The 26,251-nt window shown below is 53.0% G+C and overlaps 1 protein-coding gene across 1 annotated transcript in view; it reads right to left on the bottom strand.

Moving 5' to 3' along the window:
• The window catches only part of PKP1 (plakophilin 1), a 50,077-nt gene extending 24,068 nt beyond the window's left edge, over positions 1-26,009 (bottom strand). The window contains exons 1-2 of the mRNA XM_012459525.2: positions 25,603-26,009; positions 15,525-15,628 (exon numbers count right to left, since the gene is read on the bottom strand). Coding sequence (XP_012314948.1) covers positions 15,525-15,628; positions 25,603-25,804 — 306 coding nt within the window. The 5' untranslated portion in view covers positions 25,805-26,009. The remainder of the gene's footprint in view (positions 1-15,524; positions 15,629-25,602) is intronic.
• Positions 26,010-26,251: the final 242 nt, after the last annotated feature.

Raw genomic sequence — 26,251 nt, 5'->3', positions numbered from 1 at the left:
CCGGGTGCTTCCTCCAGCTCACTGGGCTGAGACCTGCCAAGTGGAGGAAGACCCCAGCGTCAAGAACACAGTCTCTGGAGCCAACCTGACCTAGCCTTGTCAGTTGCCCAGTGGATGGCCTTGGGCAAGTTACTTAAGCCCAACGTGCCTCAGTTTTTCCATCTGTAAAACTGGTATAATTATACCCAACATAGAGGGTTGCTGGGAGAATCCAATGAACTACTGTTTGTAAAGCACTTAGGACAGTCCATGACGTGAGTGTTTACTCAGTAGGGACATCCGTATCCCTCCGACTCTTAGATTGGGCACAGGCTGGCTACCTTAGGACATGGCTCCTGAAGGAGAGACTTTATGTCACCCACGACATACCTAAAGGAGCTACCAGGTGTCATAAGAAGGAGGATGAACCCAGGAAGCCAAGACAGCCCAGGTGTGTGCACCAGTATCAGAGCCCCATGCTAGTCTCACCCCACAGACACAGAACAGGCCTAAATATGTCTCAGAAAAGTAGAGGAGCATGGTCTGCCCAGATGGAGCACCTCGGGTGAAGCCAGGCTTTATGACGAATGGTGCAGTGTTTCTTTACGTGGGTGCTGTTGGCATCTGAGGCAGAACAACTCTTCTTTGTACAGACTGTCCCAAGCATCTCAGGTGTTTAGTGCTCCAACCTCCAGGCTTTAAATGCCAGTAACGCCTCACAGTCATTGCAAAATGCCCCACACATTTCCAAACACTGTCTTCCAGGTCCCGAGCGAGCAGCTGCAGCCAGAATAGGATGCCCGGGCAGTGCACGTGTGCCCGCCGCAGGTGGGAGAGCTTCACTGCCAATGCCTGCTCTCCCAGCCACACCCCCACATTCAGATAGCGATCTGCTGGCAGCATCTGGCTCTTTGAATACAAAGGACAGTGACACACACTCAACCTCTTGTCTGGTTATCCCACGCTTCCTTGGGAAACTCCAGCCTCAGGTGGGATAGTCTATGGGTCAGAGCATTCCAGAGGCTGGAAACTCAATTTCCTGGGAGCAGAGTTGATTACCCTGCCAGACAGCAGGCTAGCCTGGACAGCCAGGCAGAAATTCACAGCATCCCAGGAGACATGTTTCTTCACTTGGGAGACCAGTGGGGCTTTTGAGGGGTCACACAGTTTGATGTGGGTCAGGAGAAGCTGCTTTTAGCTAGGAGTCCCCCAGTCAGTCCCTGCTCTGCTTCCTGCTTGTGTAATTCCCCTTCTCCCCTTCCTGCTTGGAGAAGTGGGGTGTTTTTAACCCCACACTGACAGCTCCCCTCTCTTCCTGTCCCTCATTAAGTCAGGAAACTCTCGGAGGCCAACCCCTCCTTTATAGGCAAGGAGACAGTCCCAGAGGGTGACTGGACCACAGTGAAGCAATACAAGCCCCAGATCCAGGGCCTCGAAGAACTGAATATGACCAGCTGACCCTTGAGAGAGCCACTCAGTCTGGAGTGGCCCCAAAGCAGGAAAGGCTCCTCATAGCCCAGGGTCATTGGACAGGGCAGCAAGTAACCATTCAGAAAGAGACGACGTCCTCCTGTCCTTCCATTCGAGAGTCCGTACTGACTCCCTCCTTTTACACCCCTACTGCCCAGGCTCTGGCCCCCCAGTGCCTCCCACTGCCCCCACCCAGCCCCCAGGGCTCTGGTCCCTGCCTTGCGATGCCATCACTCCACCTTCCTCAGGCAAAGCTTTCACCAGCCCGTTCCACGTTAGAGAACCTACAGTGTCCCTGCTCAAACTCCTCAGCCCGCCCACCCTGCCTGTTCAGCCATCTCTTCCCTCCCCAGCACACCTGCCTAAGCTGCTCCGTGACCTCAGCCACATCCTAGGCTCCCTGCTTCTTGTTCAGATGCTCCCCTACCCTGCACAGCTTTTCCTCACCCGCCTCCTCCCAAATCCTACATTTCTCCAAGGCCTCTCCTCAACCTGTCATCTCCAAAAGGCCTGCTCTAACCCAGCCCTGTCTCCCTAGCGACAAGAGTTGGAATTCTTTGCCCTTACAGCCAGGGGCCTATGGTCTTGTTTGTTTTCTAGTTGCTGATGTCGGTTTCTGTCGGATGCCCTTAATTGTGCCTGAAACAGGGCTGAGCTTACAGCAAGGGCTCAGTGAAAGGCGGACTGTGACTGAGAATTTGTGTTGCGGATGGAGATTCAGGATGCTGACTGGCACTGGAGTTCCCACGGCCTCCGGGGCACAGAGGAGAGAGTTTATCCAGATACTTTAGCTGGCGGGAGGCAGGGCCGTGCTAGGCAGGGTGAGGCAGCCTGTGTGGGTGTACAGGATGGAGTCCGGCTGTGATGTCCAGAAGGCTTCCCTTTACCCCTTGACATGAGCAAAGCAGCTGGGTGGTTAAGCCCAGAGAATTCTATCCAACTCTAGCTGGACAGACAGAAGCTGCTGGACTCCTTGGCAGCTGGGTACGTGCCTGGCAGGACAAGATGAAAAGAGTGTCTGTGTCCCCAGCTATTAGCCCATTTTGAAACCAAGCTTCTGCCAGCAGGGTGGGGCTGGCCAAACCAGTTCTCCAGCGAGACACACCCTGGTCTGCCTGCCAAGTCCCACACCCAGCAGTGCCATCTTCAGCAGCGTGATCTCCCAAGGCCCTTTTCATGAAAGTGAGCGCACGCGCAGTTTCACGGAGTCCTCGTCGCTCTCGGGCCTGGTGAGGGCTCGCTCGAGAAAGGACCTTGATCAGACGTCTTTCTTTTTTTTTTTTTTTTTTTTTGAGACGGAGTTTCGCTCTTGTTACCCAGGCTGGAGTGCAATGGCACGATCTCGGCTCACTGCAACCTCCGCCTCCTGGGTTCAGGCAATTCTCCTGCCTCAGCCTCCTGAGTAGCTGGGATTACAGGCACGCGCCACCATGCCCAGCTAATTTTTTGTATTAGTAGAGACGGGGTTTCACCATGTTGACCAGGATGGTCTCGATCTCTTGAACTCGTGATCCACCCGCCTCGGCCTCCCAAAGTGCTGGGATTACAGGCTTGAGCCACCGCGCCCGGCCGATTAGATGTCTTTCAAGGACAGGTTCCATTTGCCGCTTGCCTAGTACCTCCCACTCCCCACTTGGTGCCCAGATGAGGGGCTGTCATGTAGTAGGCATGTAGCAACCCTTGTTCATCTTGCTGGGATTTCAGCCAGGACCGGGGGACTGGGCAGAGCTGACCTGTCGCAAGGTGCAGCTCTGCATGTGGCTCAGCGGCTCTGCCCTCACCCTCTCTGGGAGTTTGGAGAGCGCAGGTGCTCTCCCAGCAAGGCTGGCGAGGACAGGGCATATAGGGCTCCAGGCAGTCGAGAATCTTCCCAGAGGGACAGGGGTGGCTGCTTATTCAGCAGTCTGAGTCAGCATGGGAGCCACTGGGGCCTGAGTCACAAAAGATGGGACTTCAGCATGGGGAGTGCTGATCCCTGCCTCCTGGCTCCTGTGGGCACGGCTCCTTCTCTGAAAAGCAGGGGGTTCCACCCTGGGCTGACCCTCCTTTCTTTTCCTGGCACACTGCTTTGGGCAGAGCAGCCCCACTGCTCAGAAGCCCTGACGTCTGGACACAGAACAATCCCTTTTGGCCTTGGAGGAGGTGTGGTGGGTGTGCCTCACTGTGAGACCTCAGAGGCAGAAGGAGCTACACCCAAGTGCCATCACCAGCACCCCGAGACCAGCAGAGCCAACCCAGGTGACAACTCCGAAAGGCACTTGCTAAGCGCTACTGAATTGAAGTCGCTAAGTGTCCACCGAGAGAAGGCACGGCAGAAACCAGAAACAGCGCGATGCCCAGTGTGGGCACATGTTGCCATCTGAATTTTTTAAACGTTAAAAAAAAAACAAAAGAAGTGTTGGTGCCTATCCTCAGAGTAGAGACTTTCCCAGAGATCTGGTTAATAATGGTGTCCCTTATTAGCTCTGAAAAGCAGAAAGTGTGAGCACACTTCAATCAGGCCAGTGTTAACAAATGTCTATGGATAACTGAGGACAGCTTCTAAAGTATCTGGATAACTAAAGCCCAAGCAGAAAGCATCCCATAAAACTCTGTAGGCTGTGGGTCTTTCAACAAGATGCCTTCTCCAGTGAGGCCACAATTCTGGGGTAAAGAAGGCATCTTAGCCTCTTGGGCCCCAGGCTCTAAGCCTGCCTGCAGAGGTCAGGTCCATGGTGGTTCCTGGAGCCTGCTGTGGGGGCGACACGCACTTGTGCAGCCTGGCACCTAGCTGACACCTGGCGATCCATCAACACGCAGCTATACCAGCCCCTGCACCAGCTCCGTCTCCACCTCCCGCTCCCTGCCTATTTGCTGCACTGTGGGAAAAAGCAGGTTTTCCAAAATGCTGCTTTTTCACCTTTCCCCCTCTACACCTGAGAAGTAGGTTTTTCTCAGCTCCTAACACTGCTAGGATGGGTTTGGAAATGACAACCTAAAGTTTCACACACAGACATTTCTGTTTCCTTTAGGCAGGGAAACCCCTGACAGGTGTTTGCCACTTCAGACGCACTCTCACAGGCCTGAGTAGTGGAAGACCCCTGGCCCTCAGCCATCTCCCTCCCATGGCCCCAGGCAAGCCGAAAGCAAGGTCTTGTGTTCTGAGATCACAGCTTCTGGCTTTCAAACCCAGAGGCTGGTTCCACTGTCCCAGCGATGGTTCATCATGAAGAGGGAAAGCCGAGGGGGGTGTCCTGATATGAAATAACTCCTGGAATCCTGGATGATGGGCCAGCACCCCGGAAGAGCACACTTAAGGGTCAGGAAGAACCCACTAGGCCAGATTCCCCCCACCCTATACTGGGAGGTTGGAGGGAAGGCTGGCTGGCCCCAGAGCCACTCCACGCACTGGACCAGGAGGTGCTTCCCAGCCCTAGGAAGAGGAGGGCCAAAGGCTGAGAGGTGGCAGCATCCCGAAGGGCAGGTGCTGACCTGGCCCAGAAAAGAGCTCCCTGGAGACCCACCAGTGGAAAGAACCCACTCCTGCTAGTTAGCCAAAGGTTTTTGGTTGTTTGCTTGTTTGAGACAGCTCTGTAGCCCAGGCTGGAGTGCAGTGGTGCAATCATGGGTCACTGTAGCCTCGACCTCCTGGGCTCAAGTGATCCTCCCACCTCAGCCTCTCGAGCAGATGGGACCACAGGCGCATACCACCAAGCCCAGCTGATTTTTAAAATTTTTTGTGAGACGGGGTCTCCCTATGTTGCCCAAGCTGGTCTCGAACTTCTGGCCTTAAGCTATCCAACTGCCTCAGCCTCCCAGAGTGCTGAGATTACAGGTGTGAGCCACTATGTCCAGCCTGTTAATCAAGAATTTTACATGAAGGGAGAGACACTTGGCTGGGCCCTTCAGTGCTTGGGTAATAGCTCTCACCTTTGGAAGATGAGCATGTGGGCATGCACGCTCACACACATGCACACACACACTTCTGTATGCACTCCACACCTGCCCACATGGGGCACACATCACTTTGCCAAAAGTAGACTCAGGTAAGGAAGGTCTTTGGAAGTTCCTTGAGCATATCCTGAGCACCATCACCGGTGTGGTGCTTCCCAGTGTGCAAAGGGCTTCCCTGTCCATCACCTTGTGATGATCTCCCGCCTGGCCAATGAGGCAGCAGGGCAGAGAGCAGCAGCTTTGTTCTCTTTGTGAGCATATTAAGCTCGGAGAACTTTAGGCTGGTCCAAGCCCACACAGCTAAGATGGGGCAGGCCCTAAGCCAGGACTCGGGTCTTTGGTGTCTCTTACAGTGATTGTCCTCCAGCCACTCTGCTCCCAGAGTCTGGTGACACAAACAAAGCCTACATGGCAAAGAGGCTTTGTAGCTAGGGAGACTCTACAGAAACTCTAGCATCTCTGGCTGGTTGCTGGACCCGACTCCTGGAAGACCCCATCCCCAGGGGTTCTAGACACAGGAGGTGCCAGCCCTTCTTCTTTGGGCCAACTGTGGGAAGTTCTTTTTTTTCTTTTGAAACAAAGTTTCACTCTTGTTGCCCAGTCTGGAGTGCAATGGCACAATCTCGGCTCACTGCAACCTCTGCCTCCTGCCTCAGCCTCCCAAGTAGCTGGTATTACAGGTGCACGCCATCACACCCAGCTAATTTTTGTACTTTTAGTAGAGATGGGGTTTCACCATGTTGGCCAGGCTGGTCTCGAACTCCCAACCTAGGGTGATCTGCCTGCCTCGGCCTCCCAAAGTGCTGGGATTACAGGCGTGAACCATCACGCCCAGCCCGGAGGTTCTTGAAGACATTTAAAAAGTGTGTGGTTCTTGTCATTTGAGTGAGTGATATAAAGTTTCCTTTCAAAATAAATGCATTGGAATAGCTGGGCATGGTGGTGCGTGCCTGTAGTTCCAGCTACTTAGAAGTCTGAGGCTGGAGGATTGCTCGAACCGAGGAGTTCAAGACCAACCTGGGCAACATAGTGATACCCTGTCTCTAAAATAAATACATGAGTAAATAAATGCATTGGAACCGATAAGTAATTCCCTTAAAATAAGTAAATAATAGTTGGTATGATTTTGCAAAAATTGTGACAGCAGAAGGCAAATGATGGAGGTTTGGGAAACGTGATTGCCCGTAGTGGCAAAAGTACCAGGATGTGACAGTGTGACCAGGAGCCCTGAGCCAGGAGTCAGGAGACCATGCTCCACTCTTGGTCTCCTGTGCCTAGCCGTGCAGCCTCAGGCCATCACCTCACCTCTCTAAACCTCAGTTTCCCCAACTGCAGCGTGCCCTGTAAGGCTTCTTCTGAAGGAAGGCAGTTTGGCAGTCTACGATTCATCCCTTGCTGAAGTCACAAGCAGCCTCTTTCCCAGCCTGCCTTTATCCCCTTCCAGGCCTCGCCCTTGGGCACCCTGTGGGGGTGGGAGGGGAGGGGCTCTGGGTCTAGAGCTGCTTTTCTCCCCACCTGTGTCTCTACAGATCCCCCGTCCCCTCCCCGTGCCTGGGCTGATTTTGTTTTCAGCTGAGTTTGCTCTCCTGGGGCAGGCAGGCCTCGGTAGAGACACGCCAGGGCCCTGGGGGAAAAAGTAGAGCCTCACCCTTGGAAAGGGTGGGGACGGCTCTTCCACCCACTTGGGAAATGCTGCTCCATTTGTCTCACTGAGCCTAGTGACAAAAGGAAAACTCTCAAACCAAAAAAAAAAAGCCACCAGAAGATCCCCCCAAGACTGTATTTTGATGATGTTATCCCGTGCCCTGCTTGCTGGCTGTGACACTTGGCCAGGAGGCTTAGCTCACGCTTCCTTCCCTTGTAGGTTCCTTCCTCCTCCTGCTCTTCACACCTGCCTCAAAGTCCACTGGGGTCCAGACTGAGTTCTGCCACATGTATCTGTGAGGTCACAGGCAAGCCCCTGCACTTTTCTGTGGTTTGATTTCCCTGCAAATAAAATGAAAATAACAAAGCCTGGTCTACCTACTAAGCTCACAAAGATCGAAGGATCAGGTCAGGAGATGAAAACACAGGCAGTTTGAGCAAGTTCAAAATGCTACACGAATTCAAGGGATTATTAAATAACCGGGGGGCCACGGGTTGGAGCATGTCCCCCTTGAGAGCTGACTGAGAACACAGCCCGGCTGAAACAGCCTCGAAAGCGGCCACCTGTGGCTCATCCAGAACCCAAGACCCCCCTCCCCAGATGCCCAAGACTCAGAACCGAAGCTGGGGAAGCAAGGCTTGAGGTCACCTGGTCCCACGCCTTCACTGACAGATGAGGAAACCAAGCCTTGGAGAGGTTTAAGTTAGCGTGTGCTATAAAATTCAGCTTTTAACGATATCTTCTTATGCTGTTGTTTATCTGTTATTTGTTTTCAACTATAGCGTGAGGACTTTAAAGACTTGTTGGTTGAGTAGATTAGTTTCTGTCAGGGCTAAAAGGAAAAAATAACAAAGCCCAAAATGAAACTCTACCAATTTCTGCTGGAGCAAAATTAAAAAGTTTAGAATTATCCTTGATTCTTTAAATCTTCTCTCTAAAGTTTCACATTAGGGGAGAAGGAGAGAGAGCCACAGCCAACTCATCCAGGAGCTTCCTTCTTGGGAGAAGACAGAATTCTATTCTCGGTGGCCAGAGAATTGTCTGCCTCACAGTATCTCATCGGAGTGGAAGAAATAGAGCCCCAGGCCAATCCAAGCATAAGTGTTCCCTGCCCAGCCTCAACTCAGAGCTCTACACAAAATGAATGGAAATGATTGAGGAAGACTTGCTGATTAGCGAAGCCAAAGGAAAAACTGGCTTCTCTTGTCTCTGGGGAGAGTGGAGTTCCTTTCTGCAGACATCCTGAGGACCCACTGCTGGCCGCGTCCCGGGCTGCAGTACTCCCCGCTTGCTAAGCAGCTGCCACACTGAGTCCCTTGGCAGTGACAAGTCTCCCTGAACATCCTGGCCAAAATGCCCTGGCCCTCCCTCTCCACTCCCCTACAAGGGTCAACATGTCAGGACAGTGAGTGGTGGGAGTCTGCCTTCTCCTGGGTCTGGTGCTCCTCCCTGGGGCAGGAGGATTGAGGGGCCAGCGTGCTCACTTGGCTCCAAGGAGCATTGCTGTGAGTTTGTGATGAAGGCCTGGGAGGCTTAGGACACCTTGGGAGCTGGCAACCTGAGACCAGTTGCCTTCCTTGGGGGGTTACCTATTCTTTGTGAACAGTCAGCAGCAGGGTACTGTCAGACTGCAGCCCAGACCTAGGGGCATGTGTGCTCTGCCCTCCATCCTGTCCGCTAAGGGCAGCCCTCTCTCCTTTCACACTCAGTTCAAAGCTCAGCTTCTCCAGGAGCTGATCCTGACTCCCTCCACCTGAAGCTTGCCCTCGGAGGACACCACTTGTTCACTGGCACCGTGTCCTCCTCCCCTCGAAGCCTGTGCTGCGGACAGGGGGCCATTCTCTGACTTCTCTTCCCAAAAGAGGGACACAGAAGCCAGCTGCCAGAGCTACAGGGAGGTGGTCTGAGCTGCCGTGTAGTCTTGCTGATGCTAAGCCTGAGGCCCAGCAAGAGAAGGGTCCTCTGGGGAACCAGCCCCCAGACCAGGGCTCCTTCCTTTCCTCCGTGTTCTCTCTGGACTCTGAAGGGGCCTCCCTGGCTTATCCAGTCCTCAGTCAGGAGGCAGGGCCTCAACTCACCTCCATGGAGGGGAGGACAAGTCCAGAAAGGAAGCTCCTTGAGCTCAGCCCGACCCTAAGGGTGACAAAAGCTTCTTATGGGAACACAGCCGCTCTGATGGACTGTGTTTTAGAAAGGAGGGCCCCTCCCAAGGAGTACCCAGACACCGACGTGTACCACAGGCTTGTCCTTCGGTTTAAATACAGGGAGTGTCCCAGTGGCAGCACTTTGTCTGTGAAAGTACACGGCGTGCTCCTTCCACAGGGAGAGGTGCCCCAGAAGCCGGCCCGCCTGCTCCCGCTCGCTCACCTCCGTTTTCTCTCAGAGGCACACACTGCCTCTTGGCAAGTAGAATCATTGCCTCTTCTTGTTGGGTGAGAGCCTGGGGCCCTTGCAGGACCCTCCTATCTCCCAGGGCTGGGTGGGGGTGAGTCACGAGCTGGCAGCGGGGACACTGAGTTGGCAAACACATCAATTGCTCCCTCTTGGAGCAGGATCCATGCCTGCCTGGGAGTAGGAGGCTGTGGTCTACCCTCTATGGGTCCCTCACCTGGACTTTTCAAGAAAAGACAGAGGCTTGGCAGGCGCTGCTGAAGGAACCCAGCTCCCACACCTGGAAAGTGGCATTAAGAGCTGAGACACAGCGTTTGGAAAGAGGGATTCGGGCCTGTGTTAAGTCAGGGTAGTTACTCAGCAGAGCTACTTGCTGTGCCTCAGTTTCCCTGTCTGTGAAGCTAAAGTAAATGAAGTCCTACCATCTCTCCATCCTGTTGCAAGGGCTAATTAAGTGCTGTTTTCCTGGTGCCTGGAGTGCTCAGATGAAAGCAAGGAGGAAATTAAGAAGCTTTTATCCATCCGTAGACTTGAAGCAAAAATCTGGGCTGGAGGAATTAACACTGCTTCTGACCCTGGAGGGACCACCACACAGGCTTTAGCTATGGAACCCTGTAGCTACTCAGAGAGCTCTCAAACCACAGGCAACCTAATTGAGTCCTTGGCTATGATTTAGTCCAATTGCCTTGCTCCATCGTTGAGAAAGCCAAGGTCTAGAGAGGTGAAGGCCACGCCAGATCCCTCAGTTTGTAGCAGCCCAACTGAGCCTGAAATCCACGCCTCCCACTGCTGATCTGATATGCCACATCCATAAACCTCATACTACTCTTTGAGATAGGAATTTTCACCCATTTCAGAGATAAGCAAGCTGAGGTTCAGCTAGATTGAGAACTTGACTAGAGTCACACAGCTATTAAGGAGCAGACTTAACTAAGAGTCACGCGGCTATGAAGTTCCTGGCCAAAGTTCAGGGCTGATTCGTCCACACCAGGCTGTCTGTGAGCGTGGCCTCTGTTGACTGTGGATTGGTAAGGACCGTCTGTTTCTGCTGCTGCTGGGATAGGAGTCCTGCCGTGTTTCTCCCTGGCAGCCCCTCTGTGGTACCTGGCCCATCGCTCTACCCTTGTGGACCCTCGATTAGCACGTCTGTGCCCCACAACCTGGGGAGTGCTGTGCTTGCATTTTCCACGCCCTGCCGGAGCGTGACACAACCCCAGCCCTCTCATCTGTAACAGAGGCTCGTCCACGTTGCTTCAGGTCTAGGGTGGCCAAGATCAGTTCTCCTTGGGGTAAGGGTCCCTAGCACATGGGCCACAAGACTCTATCACAATGGGATCATCAAATACAGACATATCAGTTAGGCAAGTACAACTGAGAAGAAGCTGAGAGAAAGATCTGCTAGTAAGTCCTGGGGTTAAAGTGGAGAAATGGGGTCAATGAATAGGGCAACGCCAAGACAAAGACGGAATTCCCCCTTGTTATATTCCTGGGAATTCTCACTCTTAGGCACGCCAGGCTGGATTTCACTGAGCACGGCTGAGTGATTCAGTGTGGCAGCCACCACAGTCACCTTGTTCCAGACCTCCCGCTGATGATGCCTGAATGGTTTTCCTCTCCACTGATTAGATCCTGAGCAGGGAGGTTTAGTGCGATCCACCACCTGAGAACATTTTACTTGGTGGGACTCCCAGAAGAACTGAATGCTCAGAATGCACTTCTTGATTTGAAAATAAGTGAACTCTTTGGAGCTGAAGTTGATAGAGAAGAGGATTGTCGTAATCCAGAACCGTTCCCTGGAAGTCAAGATCGTCCACACGCCTCAGCTTCGTTGAGAACAAGCCCAGGTGAGCAAGGCCTGTTTTCAGCTTTGGAGTAGAAGGGCTGTGCCTTTCTGTGGCTCCAGCTGTCTATTCCCCGCATCCTGGTCTCTGCTGACCCAGAGGAAGATATTCAAGGGACATATTACAAGAACAACTAAGAGGGGACAAAAATCCTCCTTTTCTCACCAGAACTGCTGCAGCCTGAAGTAATTCTGCTGGGTCCCTAGGCTAGGAGAGGAGCATGTAAAGGAGTGTCGTTTTTATTACAGGAACGAGTGGGGAGACACTGCGATGGAGGGTTGCCAGATTTAACACATAGATAGACAGGGCATGAGGTTATATTTGAACTTTACATAAACAACAAATAATTTCTAACTTAAAGCAGGTCCTATTGTATTTTGTTGTATTTTATCTGGTAACCTTGTCCTGAAACCCATTAATGCTTATAGCCAAATGAACCCAGCTTGAGTCTAGGAAGGAGAAAACAGAGCTGCTCTCCTGCCTCTTTTGAGCTAGGCTGACTCCCCATGGGGAGAATAGGACTGGCTGGGGCATGGGAAGGGAGGAAATGAAGAATGAAGGGATTCAAACTCATGAGTGACTTGCAGATCCCTAGATTCTAGCGTTTAGTGTTTAGATGTAATGTTCACATACAGAGATTGTGGAAACACACAGAATGGCCGTCACAAGAAGTGCAAATGTCTGGGGTAATGAAAACAAACTCCGTTAGGTTAGCAGTTAGGAGGTCAGAGATCTAGTCTGCTGCACCAGTAACCAGCTGCGTGGCCTTCAAGGAGCAATTTCTCCTCTCTGGGGCTGAATTTCCTCAACTGTAGAATGCAAACAGTGTTGGGCTCTAATATTCCACGGGTCCGGTGCTGAGAACCAGAACAGCATAGCTGCTGAGCAGGCAGCTGAGAAATCAGGCAGCGAGGCTAGAACCTGCCCCATCCTTTGCTCCATCTCACCAGGTGCTTCCTCTCCCTGAGGTCTGTGGGACTCGGGGGCTCGAACGCTGTCCTCCAGCAGAGCCTTCTGTCTGAAAGAGGAGGAGGCTGGCATGGCCAGGAGAGAGCAGGATGTGGACCGGGCCGATGGCTTTCTTTGGAGCAGCCTTTTATTTTCCTTAAGCCCCTTGATGCTTTTTGTGTGTACACTATCTTTGTTTTATGTTTTATTTTATTGTAAGAAAGCCTCTCTACATTCAATTTGCGATATGAATAATCATAGATTATAAATGGCATGATGCTTTTTTTAAATTACAAGACTATTATTGATATAGACTATAAGGTAAAACTAGAAGGTACGACCGCTGCTTTTTAAACAATTTTAGACCTTCTTTTTGGAATTGCTTACGGATCTTTTGCATATCTAAATGAGATATGTATAGGGGTGACAAAGCTTTGCTATTTTGGGATGGTTTGACATTTAGAACTGGAGCCAGATCGGAGGAGTGAGGTGCTCCAAGTGAGTAATATGGTTTCTGGTCAAACCCAGGTCATGACAATAAAGAAATGAGACTGGTTTTCTTGTCTGGCTCCTGAAACGATGCTGAAGACAGTTCTGAAATTTTTAGAGGCTCTAGAAACACTCTGAGCAATGGCAGTATTGGTGTAATCCTCCAGTACAGAAACTGACACCTTTATCCTATTTGGCTGTTGACCTGTGCTTCTAACTCGACTACAGGTTCATTGAGGGCAGAACCAGATTCTTTTCAACTGTGTTTCTGTAGGGCGCCTCACTCACTGCTGTGCCCCAGCAATTGCTCAATACAGGTTGGCTGACTGAGTGAATATAAAGTATCTGTAGCAAATGATCCTTCATCAGCTCTCAGAAGCTCCTGAAAATATGCTGATGATGCTTCTGCAGACAAACTACACCCTCCTCCCCACCCTCCCTGCCTTCTGCTGCCATATTGGTTTCACCAGAGTAGAGGAATAGCATCTTCCTGTGCCAGTTGTACCATCCATGGGAAAATCCCACAGGCATAGGATTATCTCATGCCACAGATCTCTATTGCCTTTCCTCCTGGCCTCCTTCTCCCTACTTCTGGACCCCGTTTGGTTTTGCCCAGATTTCATCTGATTATATGTCTGGCTCCAATATCAATTATTCCACTTCCTCCCTACTTGGCCTCCTCCCTCTGCCAAATCTTCATGTATGCTCAGCTCTTCCCTGTTCCCATAGCCTCTCCTGAACTGAGAAGAGATGGGACGTGCCTCAGCAGCTTCCCTGGCGTGAGTCACGTCTGCAGTCCCGACAGTGAAGGAGCAAGGAGGGTGGGTCTTAGGGTGCGGAGGAGGAAAGAGATTTTCAGTGGTTGTCAGAAAATGAGCACAGGGAGGGGTGGGGACAGTTTGGGAGCATTGAAAGCTAGTGAGATAACTGAGGACTGAGTTAATTAACCAGAAGCAAAATGTTCAACATGGGCCAAAAGAATTTTTTTTTTTTCCAGAAACACCTTCCCGGAAAGAGTTCCTTTACAGCTCTTGGTTACAAATTTCCATGGTTACACTACCCATTTGACAATATTTCACAGTGAATGTCGTCTGATATCAACCCATGAGTGAAGTAGACACACGAGTATCATCATTCCCATTTTACAGATGAGAAAACTGAGGCCCAGAGAAATTAAACTATCTGAAGTCAGAGAGCCAGAGAGGGACAGAACTAGGACTAGAACCTAAGCCTCCTAAGCTCTGGTCTGGTAACGTCATGTAAGTAAAGACATGTACCATCTGTGCTGTCAGCATAGTTGTCCATTCTGACTGCTGGGACAGTGATCTGCCTTCCTTGGGTTTCATCTAATCCCTTTATGCTGCATTCGTAACCCATTCTCTCAATTTGGTCATCACCCTTTGTGTCAAAGCCCTTTATTCACATGTACGCTTGACCTCTCAGCTTACAGGGTTCAGTCAGCTGGGTTTATTTTGCACTAAGAGTGTCATTTGCCATCTAGAACCAGGAAAAAAGTCAGGGAAGTAAATTTGCAACAAACATAGTTAATCGTTCCCTTTACTCCCCATGCTGTAATATATGAGAAAGACACAGACTCCAAAATTAGCCCCAAAAAGAACTCAGGAAGGAAAGAATCACACCAATGTCAAAAGAACACCAAACTCATCAACTGCTCACCCTCTCCTTTGCCCGGGACCCAGGACCTTTGACAATCAGGGGTGACACCTGTGAGACATCTGTGTCTTAAAGCAAATGCTGCTGACTCCTAAGGCCCCACCAAGACAGAGCCCCAGATTTCCACAGAAAAGCAGCCATTAATCCCCATCTGACAATGTCTTGAGGGCCTTACAAAAAAAATTCCCAAGAATAATCAGGCTGATGTTGAATCAGCAAAAGTAAATGAATGTCATAGAATTTGGAGGCTAGGAGATAGCTTGGGTGCCATCTAGCCCAATACCCCTGATTTTAGAGCAGCACAAAATCCCTGGCCTGGCTGGTATGGTTGAATCCAGAGCAGCTACTGCAGTGCTTGGCACAGAATTAGGGCTCAATAAATATTGGTTCAGTAAATAGATGACGTATAGTGGATTGAGATCACTTAGAAAGACACAGACAGAGCCAGGATTAAAGGATCGAGAACAACCTCTACCCATGTTAATTTAACAAATAATCTTAAGAATTATTGAAAATTTTTTTCATTTATCTTAGTTCATTTAATCCTGAAAATAACCCCACAAAGTCCTTTGTTATATCCCCTTTCCATGTGAAGAAACTGAGGCCCAAACTTTGAAGTAACTTGCCCAAAGCCACATGCTCAGTGAGTGGCAGTTAAAATTTGAACCCCAATGTATCTGGGTTGTCAAGCAGGCTCCACTCTAGCATGCAGCGTCATATGCAGGAGTCAAGGCAGCCGACGTGTTCTCCTGGCTCTTGGACCATAAGCACAGAATGAAGAGAGACGACCCTTCAGGATTTTCCTAGAAACATCTATACTGGTCCATTAATAGACCTCAAGAATCCAAACATTTCCCAAATTCATGATTAAATCAGACCCATTGGGAAGTGGGCTTGTTTTTGAATGCCTTTTAAAAATGCTTTTCCTAAAATGTTCTCATTTGAGACATTCAAAAATATCCAGTCGGCCCAAACGGGAGCCACCTATAAAGCAATGGGCAAGTCAGCAGACCTAGTCGGAGTTGACGAGTCTCAGCTCACGGAGCAAAGCCTGCATCACTCTTTTTAGCAGCTGGTGCAGGTTTTCTCCATTATAAATCCCAAACTGTCCCCACTAGCACTCCGGGTCTTTTAGGATGGAAGCAGTTCCTTACCGGATATCCCCATGAGCCATTCCCTGCCTGGAACTTGGAGTAGTAGCTGCTCCTGCCGGTGGTCCCATAGTTGTAATTGTCAGCCAAGCCATCATACATGGAACCTAGAGAAAGGAAGGGGATTAGGACAGGGATGACCACAATCTTCATCCATCCCTCTTCCTCAGCTCATCACTTCTGCATCCAGGTCCACTACGCCCATGGAGGAGACCAGGTCTGAGCTCCTGGAGAAGGTAGGGAATGTCATCTCCCTCTATCTCCACATCCTCTGTAGCCAGGACCAAGAGAAGGGCTACCACAGACTCCTGCAGGGACAGCTCTAAAACTCTCATCCGTCCCCCTCCTGGGAGCCCAATGGTTCCCCTGCTGCTTGGGTAGGTTAACACCTACACATCAGGACTTGGTCTGGAGGGCCTTGGAGCACGGCCATTCCAGCCCAGGGAATCATGACTTCATGTTCCACAAGGATAAGATTCCCACTCGGGGGAGACAGGCAGGATCCCGACATTCCCAGTCCAGCAGCAGCGGCTGATTAGAGACCGATTCGGGGCAGGACTCTGGATTCAAATCTCAGCCCAGCCCCTAGCAGTGACCAGACACGCTTCCTCCCCTTCTTTCACTTCCAACATGCTCTAGCTGGTGAAGGGGGAGCGGCGATCCACCTCAAAGGCCCAGGGAGGATTAATTAATGTTTTTGGAGTGCTTGGAGACCCACAAATGACAGGCTCCACAGGAGGACAGAGTGTCATTAGGGTTATTAGCGGCAAAGTGGCTTTGTATCACAGAAAACAGAACTGGATTTGGGGCTCCTACTGGGGCCAACCCCCTCCTCTCCCTTTCACTGGCCAGCAGGGAGACCAAGCGACAGCTTTGACTCTGCACAAGCTGGTCTGTCCACTGTCCTGCTGTCCTTGAAACACGGCCAGCGGTGACAGGCTCACCCCTTTGCCCACACCTCGATCCGAACCCGCCTTCCCTCCTCGACGACGACCTTCTAATCTTGCCCATCTCTCAAAGCCAAGCTCAAGACCTCACCCACTCCAGGAAGTCCTCTCTGACCAGCTCTGCCCAAGGCAATCTCTCCTGCCTCTAAACACATAGTGTCCTGCTCTCCATAGCCCAAGGCTTGTTGTGCCCTGTGTCGCATTCCCTCAGCTCCACGGGAGCTCCACGAGGAGCAAGCCATGGCTCCATGGCCTGCCCCACTCTCTTGTCCAGTGATGGCCTTGAGGGGTGGAGGTGAGTGGGATCCAGCGAGAAACTCCTAACAAGGAGATGCACTTCTTTTCTCTAAAGCGATGGTCAGACTCCCCCATCAGAAACCCTGTCTAGGAAGAAAGCTGGTTGGAGGGTGATCTCACCTGGCCAAGTTAGCTCCTCCCCATCTGCCACACCCACTCAGACTCCCTGGCCATTGCCTGGGTGAGGGGGGGGGGCGTTGGAACATCTGAGCTGGAAGTAGAGGGAATAGCTGAGGGGCAGCTTTGGAATGAGGCAGGGATCCCCGCCTGGTGCCACCTCCCCTGTCCAGTGCCAGGTAACCACCCAAAGCCCACAGCAGAGGGCTGTGGAAGCCCTCAAGCTGCCTGCTTCCCTGCACCCCTCCATCAGGGACATTAAGGGTCTTGAGCTGTGGCAGGCACAGCTTGCCCTGAGGCCTAGCGGTGTTGCTATTGGTCCTGGTTCTGGCGCCTGAGCAAGTTGCTTGTTCTCTCTGAGCCTCAGTGTCCTCTTCTGTCAAAAGAGGGGCTTGGTCTCTTTCATCCCGTAGGCCCTGTACAGTTCCAGTGTCCCGTGGTGGTGTGGAGACAGTGACACATGCTTGACTGCATTCAGAGGAGCCGACTCCTCCTTTCCAGTGGCACAGCTCAGCTTACGAGGAAGAAGAGCAGACATCAAAGGCCACACCACTGCCTCATTTGCCACCTGCCTCAGGGTCCTCTGAGGGGCCTCCCCTATACCCCAGGCCCAGCCCTGACTCCGGAAGAGCCATCCTCCTATGAGGGACATGCTGGGACTCTGCCGTGTGGCCCGTTGAGCCTCTGGCTTCCTCCAAGCTCTCTGTGAAGTGCACACAGCTCTTCCTCCACCTTTCTCCAGCGGCTGCTTCTCTGGCAAGACTGTCCTTATCAGGAAGAGGCTGAAGGCAATCTCGTGGGCTCATTCACTCAGGACGAGTGCTCCCAGGGAAGGGGGCTGCAGACAGGTACACTCACAGTCAGGACCCTAGGCAGCCAACGGCCAGGTCTCATCTGCCTCCCTTCCACCCAGCCCGCTTCGATCATTCTTCCAAGGTTTGGTAGGATGGAGTTCACTTGGCTCTGGCCCTGTGAGCAGGTATTTCTCACCACAGGGCAGGTGTGGGTCAGCCAGCCGCTTCTGGATGGAAAATGTGGGGTGGTGACAGACAGAGCTCTATGGAGCCCCAGGGAGGCCTCCTGCTAGGTGAAGCAGCCCCAGGGGGCTTGCACCAGGCCCTCCTTGCCTGTCTTCTGAGAGAGAACCTGTCAACATGACACTGCTCTCCCCAGGTCATCAGACGAAACATCTCCTCCCGCCATGCCCTGCGCCTGCCTGCCTCCCCCTCATACACTCTTCCCTGTGTGTAGGTGGAGCCCTCTCTGCCGTGGAGGCGGTGGTGGACACATGGAGGCAGAGGCCAGAATGCCCTACAATTCCCAAAGCCAGTCCCCATGTCCAGCATGCACTCGGGTAAAGACAGGGATGACTGTCACTTGCCATTGGGCCAAGGCCTGCAGGCCCTTCCAGGCAGTTCCTGAGGGCATCTCCTAAGACCTATCTATAATTGGGGTCTGCTTGGCTCCTGCGAGAATGAGGCTGACATCACACCTGCCTGCACTGCTAATCTGGCAGAAGGTGGCAGTACTTGGGGCGGGGGTGGTGAGAGAGGGGAGGAGTCCAGAGCCGTCACACACCTGAAATCACAGCTTGTGGTGTGCCAGATAACCAAGGAGTGCTGGGGGCAGCGGCACTCTGTCTGTAGAGCACTGCTCCCACAGCTAAAGTGATTTCCCCTCTCTTGACCCTGGGGTGTCTGGCTGGAAAGCAATGCCCCCTAAAAGTCACGTTCAACAGCAAGAGCATGGGCTTCTCATGAGTGTGATGGTGCTAGCTCATGCCTCCACCTGCTCCCTGATGTCTCTAGAGCACACTTCTAGGAAGCCTTTCCTGATAAATGATACCGACTCCCATCTCCATCTCACGCCCATACCAGTCTCCACCACCACGTACTTCAGACACTCTCTGAAGTGCAAACCATATCTCTTCCTTCCTTGGGGCCTTGAGCTCAGGGCACTGCTCCCGCTGGGTTTGGGCCTGACTGGCCTGAGCTGGCCCTTTGTGTCAACGTCCTTTTCTCCTTTGTCCAACCCGTGTGGTGAACGTGCTCTGATGCCCGGTGCTTAGAGGCTCAGAATGGGATCAGGCTCTCCTCCCACTCAAAGAGGTCCCTGGTGAGTCGGGGTAAACCAGGAAGAGAGGGGCTGCTGCAGATCTCAAATACTCAAGGCTACCTCTTTGAGGAGGATTCTTGGTTCCAGGGGGATGGCGGAGGGGCTAGTCCCCCGTTCACCCCGCAGAATCACTCCTACCCTCCAGCTAAGTGTCTGCTTTCCCTCTTCTCCCTAGATGGGTGCATGCACCATGAGCAGGGACATGGTGGCTTCTCGGTGACACTGGCTGTGTGCCCAACTTGTGTGTCATCCTCAGGAGGCATCTGCCCACCCACAGAACTCCAAGGTCAAGGAGCAAGAGCAACACAAACTGCTCTGTCCACACAGCCTTGTCCAATTTTAAGTCCGTGTTTTAGGGTGTAAGACCATCTCAGAAAATCTACCGCTCGGGTGACCGGTGTCCCAGCACGCTGCTTGTCTTTGGTGCCTTAGACAACAACCGGCTGGTTCTCTCTTGTGTCATCCGTGCAACTCAAGCCCTCTCACCTACAAAACCTTTGAAAATGGAGGCAGCTCCTTTTTTAGGATGGGTGGAAATCTCTCTCCTGCAGGGGCAGGCGAGACTTTGCAGGGATGACTCAACCTCTTCCACCTCCAAGCTTTCAAATAGGTCACACTTACTGCACCTGAAACATTCTTTCTCTTCTTCTCAAGCCCTCCCCCTGCATTCAAAACCTTGCACAAAAATCAGCTTCTCCTAAAGATGACCCCATCCAGCTCTGAGCATCCCAAACCCACCAGCATAACCACATCAGCACTCAATCCAGCGGCTGACTCTGCACTGGCTTGTGAGTTCCTTGGAGTATGGCTTCTGTACTGTGTGTGTGTGTGTGTGTGTGTGCATGCGCGTGTGTGTGTATGCCTGCGTGCATGCACTCCTCCCAGAAGGTAGGGCCTGGGTCTCCCCAACTGAGATGGGAGCTCCCTGAAGCAAGGAATCTTCACCTTCAGCAGATCCACACTCCACACCCCAATAACAGCCTCGGGTTCTACATAGAGAACACCAGCCTTCCTGACCAAGAGGCTGTCCTGCAGACAGAGGTCACCAGGAAACCCACTTTCTCTACTCTCCCTCCCCTCAAATCCTTCTTCCCTGTCACAGGGCGAGCTGCTCACAACAGATTCTTGCTGACTCTGTCTTCCACAAGGGCAATGCTTCTTCTAGCTTCTTCTACATTTGATAAAGTCCACCCGTCCTTCAGCATGAAAAGCTTGAGAAACAAAGTTCATTTTCTTTTAGTCTTGAAAATGCCTTTACTTCACCCTCTGAAATCTCTCACCCACAGTGCCCAGAACGGCTAGGCCCACAGCAACAGGAATTTAAATGAGATAACAAGAGCTGTCAGGAAGCTACTTCTGAGACAAAATCCTCAGAGGTGTTTGGAGCGGGCACAAGTGGGCTGTGTCTGCGGGATGGTTCTGGCTCCTGGAGGGAGATCAGTGGCCGGCCAGCCTCCTGCCCTCTCTGCCAGGCTGCTGGGAGAACTGTGGACATGCCTCCCCAACTCTGCAGCTTCCAGGAGCTGAGGAGGGCAAGGAGTTCAGCGCAGCTTCACCGGGCACTTTGGTGTGGCTCTCGACCTTTTCCTGGGCATACATACTGACCAGAAATGCTGAAACAAGCTGGGCTGCTACGGCCCGTGTTCTCTCTTCCCCTCTCCAGCCCATGTGACTCCCTCAGGCTCTGCTGGGACGCGTTCAGGCCCGGCTCCGCACAGTCCTGCTGCTCTTCTGCAGATCTGTTCATGGCCGCCACCAAGCCTGAGGACTGGGCAGGGCGTGGGAGCGTCCTGGGGTATAGGGTAGGTGTAGGGGGCAGGGTGGTGGGTTAGAGTGGGCAAGGGTTGAAGGGTTAAGGTGGAGGTCAAAGGCTCTCACCAGCAACTACTACATTAGGTGTGTGCATGTGTGTGTGTGCGTGTGTGCGTGTGTGTGTGTATGACAGAGAGACACAGGTGTATGTCACTGTATAGGAGTGATCCCTCGTGCTGGGTCTATGTGAGTGAAGGACAAGGGACGAGAACGGTGGTTCTCCAACTTGGCTACACATCAGAATCACCTGAAAGTTTCTGAAGCCCTGATGCCCGTGCATTCTTCATACTCACTAAGTCAGTCTTTGGTCGGGGTGGGGTGGGGACTCAGATGTTCATGTTTTAAATTTCCAGGTGATTCCAATACGTAGCCAAGTTTGAGAACAGTGGATGAGAAAATTTTTTTTTTAGTATGTTAGGATGTTTACAAGAGAGACACGATGAGCGGCATGCCTTGAGGGGAAGAGCTTTTTGGCAGTACAGCTGCTGAGGGCTGGGCAAATGGCGTGCAGAGCTGGGGAGTTATACGCTCTGTTTCCAAAGAGTGTTAGCATTGCAAAGCACTTTGGAGATGATCTAATTCAACCTTGACAGCTGCAGAGACCCAAAGAGAGGCAGTGACTTGTCCAAGATGGCACACCAGGCAGCGGTAGATGCCAGGGTGGGCTCCTGACACAGCACAGCTGCAAGGGCACACATGTAACACGTGTGTGTTACATGTGTGTTCATGTGTGCATACATGTGGGTGTGTGGGTGCTTTGTGTATGCATGTGCATGTGTGATGTACGTGTTTATACATATGTGCACAGTGTGTGCCTAGAAGGAGCTTCACATGAAGATATCTTACATTCCTCCATTTTATTTTGTTCAAACATTATACAACTTCTAAGGGTCACGCCCTGTAGCAGAAGCACTTCCCAATACCTAACCCTCAAACAACTGGCACATTGATACCTAGGTTGGTATGGGGTTGGGGGAGGAATTTGTATTTTTAAAAAAATCTCTGCCAATAAACTTAGTAAAGGAGCAGGAGCCATAGAAACAGCATTTGCTGCGAAACACCCGAGAATAGCCAGCATTTTTGCATGTGTTGGAACAGGCCAACGGAAATTCTGGCTAAAACCCCAACTTCAAGCCAAGGTACATTGTAAAGAAACAAGAATTGGTTCATTTGAAGTTTAATTAGTATGTTTTGCCAATGGAACACGCTAAAGCACACACAGCCATTACCATCTCCAATCTCAGCTTCGGGCTCAAGAAAACAACCCCAGAAGTGATGTCTGTGGTCAGAAAATAACGACTTTCAAGAGACTATAATGAGCAGAGCATTCACTCGGGCAGAAGCTCATGCTGAGACCGAGTCAAACACAAATGCAAAAGGCCATCAAAGTGGGGGCTCCCGAGACGAGCTCTTTCACTGTGCGGTCTGCGGAGCTGGCGCAAGTATGTCCCCCCTCCCTGAAGGGGCGGTGAATAGACACAGGAGCCACAGAAAGGGAGCAGGCATCTCCCCTGGCCCAACATCGCCCCCAGCCCCTATCTCCGATTAGACAGAAATAGGGGATTAGCAATTGTCGATGGGAAACAGTACTTCTGTGAAGAAGGCAGAGAGAGAACTTCCGGCCGAGGGCCGATATAAAAAATGACAGATGTCTAAGCAGGCAGTGGGACAGAGCAGGAATGGTGCTGGTATTGTTAGGACTTCCCTGGAAGGCGACGTGACAGGTGAAAGGAAGCTCCTTTCTCTGAGCTGCGTATGATCTGTGTTCACAGTGGGTGCAGGGGGAGCATTTGGGTCAGGGCAAACGAGATGCAGGTTAAGCTTTAGGAGGAGATTCCAGAGAAGTTACAAAGATCCGGAAGGTGGATAAGTGCTTCCTTCCCCATCCTCAGGGAGGTCGCTTCCCTAGCAAAGATCTTTTGTTGGGTGGTGACATCCCCCTCAGTTTCCCCTTGCCGCCCACATAGTCTGGGAAGAAAAGTATGCCAGACACCCTGACGCACACGGGGACAGCCTGAAAACACAGGGGAGCAATACTTCAGAACCAGTTCAAGATGGGAAGGCAGGTTCAGAGCAGCCTCCTTCTCCAAGGCCTCCAGGCCAGAGTGGCCACCTTCTTCCTGCCCGGGGGCTTCATGACCAGAGAGAGGTGCCTGTCGGATCTGCTGCGTTTCAGGGAGGTCATGAGTGCAGACAGGCATTTGGTGCCAGACTCCAGGGGCCCTTCTTCCAGCCCTCAGAGGCTCAAAACTCCCTCAGTGACAAGAGAGAAAAGAGCCCTAGGGGAGAGAAACTAAGAAGAAGCCAGTTCTATCACCAGGACCAAGGATGGCTGGTCCTGACTGTCCTTCCTGGGGTACAAGGAGCATTGGCTACTCTTCCAGGCAACCTGTGGGGTGTGGCCAACCCTTCTTAACTAGGGGAACTTCGGACAGGATTCAAGGGGCTCAAGAAGACCCTAGGCGAACCAACTCTCTGCTCTTAGAAGAGACTAAAGGAGAATTTGAATCTGTCCGGGGGCGAGGGAAGTGGCCTGGGGCATGGTCCTTCCACGTCCCCCAGCTCATTCCATTCCAGGAACCCAGGCAGACTCCTGACATGTAAACCAGCATGAGAAAGAGGGAGCAGAGTGAGTAGAGGTGGCCGCAGAGCAAATGGGGGACGCTTGGGCGTTTCTGATGGAGAGGACAGAGAAATCTGATGAAAACTAAGCCTGACAAACCAGAAACACCAGCTCCAAGTGCCCAAACCGCCTCTTCCAGTGAGGATGTCTCTGGGGAAACCAGCCTCCTTCAGGGACCTCCTGAGGCTGAGGGTAGAGGGACAGGCCCTCGAGGCCAGTCCTTGGAGTTTCTGGAGAGGTAGCCATCAGCATCAACCCTCCCTGTCTGAAGACCCCTGGGGGACCTTCAGAGGAAAAACAAAGAGGGAACAAAGTCGACCTTATCAGACAGAAATTACCCAGGAAGACCAAACCCAGAAAGCGCACTTCATGCCGACAGACACTCAGTCCATATCCCCATAGGTGGGAAGAAGAAGGGGTCCTTGGGGCACCCAGGGCCGGCTTGAGTTTTCTGGAGCTGTGAGCCAAGAGCTCAGGCTGGGATGGAGTAGGAGTCAGAAGGGGACAGTCAAGTCTTACGCAGAGAGGAGAGCAGGTTGGCTTGAGCTGTGCCCTGGGCTGTAGCCAGAAATGGGGCATTTTGTTCTTCCAAACCTACTTCGAAAGAGGCTAGGAGGCAGCTACCAAGGCACCAAATAAAAGGGAAGGAGGCAAGTGCTCTGGAGGCGGGATGACCTTGAGTGGAAATGTGAGGAGAGGAGCCCGGAGCCCGGTCAAAGGCAAAGAGCACACAGAGCAGCAAAGGCCTTTAGGTCTGAGGCCCAGGAAATCCTCTGCCCGCCATTTTCCCTCCCTCGGCTCTACACGGGGCCACTCAGGAATGGGGGCTGAGGCCAGAGGTGGAGAGTGTGAGGGGTGTGCGTGTGCGTGTGCGTGTGTGCGTGGTGGGAGAATGGGCAGGGTCGGTTTCTTTTGTCCCCTTCCACCATTTTATCCCCTGCCCTCACTCTCCTAAGGCCTGTCTTGATAAATAAGTCTTGATTGACATGTATTGGTTTGCAGTGGGTAGAGTCTTTATTAGCATTTTGCTAAACTTAGCAAAGTAAAATAAATAAATAAACAAGTGGAAGCGTTGCTCACTTGTGTGGAATTATTGCCGGGCATCCTTTGTATGAAAGCGCTTATTTGGTCTGTAAGCTCTCCCCTGTCCGGTACTGCTCCTTCCTCCTTGAGTTTCCTGGGTGCTGCCACGTTTCTCCCAGGCTGCCCCATCATGGGATCTGGCCTCTCAAGAGGCTAGAGGAGGGGGTGCCAGGCCCGGAATCCAGCATGGAAAAGTGCCCGCGAGGGCTCGGCTGGAGGTCTCCCTGGGGCCTAGGGGGATTTCCAACCTGCCACGCTCATTCCCTGCTTTCCCCATGAGACACTTGCTTCTACCGAAGCTGGGTAGGGTAGGAAGAATCCAGTGGGGAAGAGGATTTCTGCCTTGGCTATTGGGGAAAGAAGGCATCCCTAACCCCCTTCCCTGTCGTCAGTGGAACCACTGGCCATGGGGCGGCCTTCCAGCTAGGCTAGCCTCTTCCGGGAGGCTCCCGATTAAGTGCCCTGAAGTTCCAGGGCCTCGTCCTGCTCCCTGTGCCACTTCCCTGTCCCGCAGCGCCTCTCCTGAGCTGCACTCCAGTCTCAGCGACTCTCACCCCGCTCTCGCGCGCACACACGCACGCACGGCCCCACAGGGACTGGGGTTCCCCTTGGCCTGGGCGCCGGGCATCGGCCGTCAGCTGGAGGCCGGGAGACCAAGCCCAGGAAGGGTGCAGGGTGACCCACAACCGTTTGCGAGCGCGGGGCCATGGCCCCCAGGACAGCCGGGGCGGGCCAGGATGCGGCGCCGATCCGCAGAGCGGCGTGGGAAAGAGAAAGCCATCTAGACCCAGGCAGGGCTCAGGAACACGAGAACCGCTCGCGGGGATCCTCAGGCTTCCAGCACGCTGGGAGACGCTCCTGGCCGAGTCCCGGTGAACCACCCACCCATTGTGGCCCACTGGAGCGCCATCGAGCTCGTGGAGCCGTCGAGCCGGTCTCGGGTCGCGGAACCGGCTGGGAGCTCGGCTGCTCGCGCTCGCACTCGGCGCGTAGACCCTGCCTGGGGCCGGCAGCCCCTCGCCTCCCGGCACCGCCTCGGTCCCCGCCGCTGGGCCAGGGCGCTCGGGAAAAGGGGCCGGGCCTTTACCTCGATTGGAGTGGCTCAGGGTGGACGACTGGGAAGACTTGGACTTCTGCCGCCTGACGGTCATCATCACCTGCTCCTGCACGCGCTGCCGGCCAGACGTGCCCGTTTTCATTTTTTGGTCCGACGGCAAAGCCAGCGTGGAGTGGTCCTGGTCCTGGAAGCATTCGTACGCTAAGGCGGTCTTGAGCGGCGAGGGGTTCATGGTGGCGGGTGGCGGGAGGCGGAGGCGCGGGCCGGGGCCGGGGAGAGCGGCGAGCGCGGCGAGGTGCGGTGCGGAGGGCGGGCGGGCGGGAGCGTGCTCTTCTCGCGCTCAGCGGCTCCCTATGGCCATAGAGTGAGTGGTCCGCGTGAGGGCTCCCGGCAGCTGCTCCTGGCGCCTCCACCCTGGCTCGTCCCTCTCTGGCACTGGCGAGGCCCGCCCTCCGTCAGACAGGATATACCACCCCTGCCCTGCACCACCCACTCCACCCGGCCGTGCGCCGCTGCCGCTCAGGCGCGGGGCTGCAGGGCACTGCCGCTGTGAGCCAGCGCTCTTGGGGGCAAGGCTGTGAGGCCCCCACGTGGGACACTGGGCGCCTTTCTGCTCGCTTTTTCTTTCTCTCCCTTCCCCCTCCCCATGAGCCAGAAACGTCGCAGGCCTGGAGGCCCC

The sequence above is a fragment of the Aotus nancymaae genome, unplaced genomic scaffold (assembly GCF_030222135.1).
Source record: "Aotus nancymaae isolate 86718 unplaced genomic scaffold, 86718_ANA_hifiasm-v0.15.2.pri h1tg000039l, whole genome shotgun sequence".
In the NCBI taxonomy this organism is placed as follows: domain Eukaryota; kingdom Metazoa; phylum Chordata; class Mammalia; order Primates; family Aotidae; genus Aotus; species Aotus nancymaae.
The sequence above is the reverse complement of the archived record's forward strand: the minus strand, read 5'-3'. Positions and strand labels throughout refer to the sequence as shown.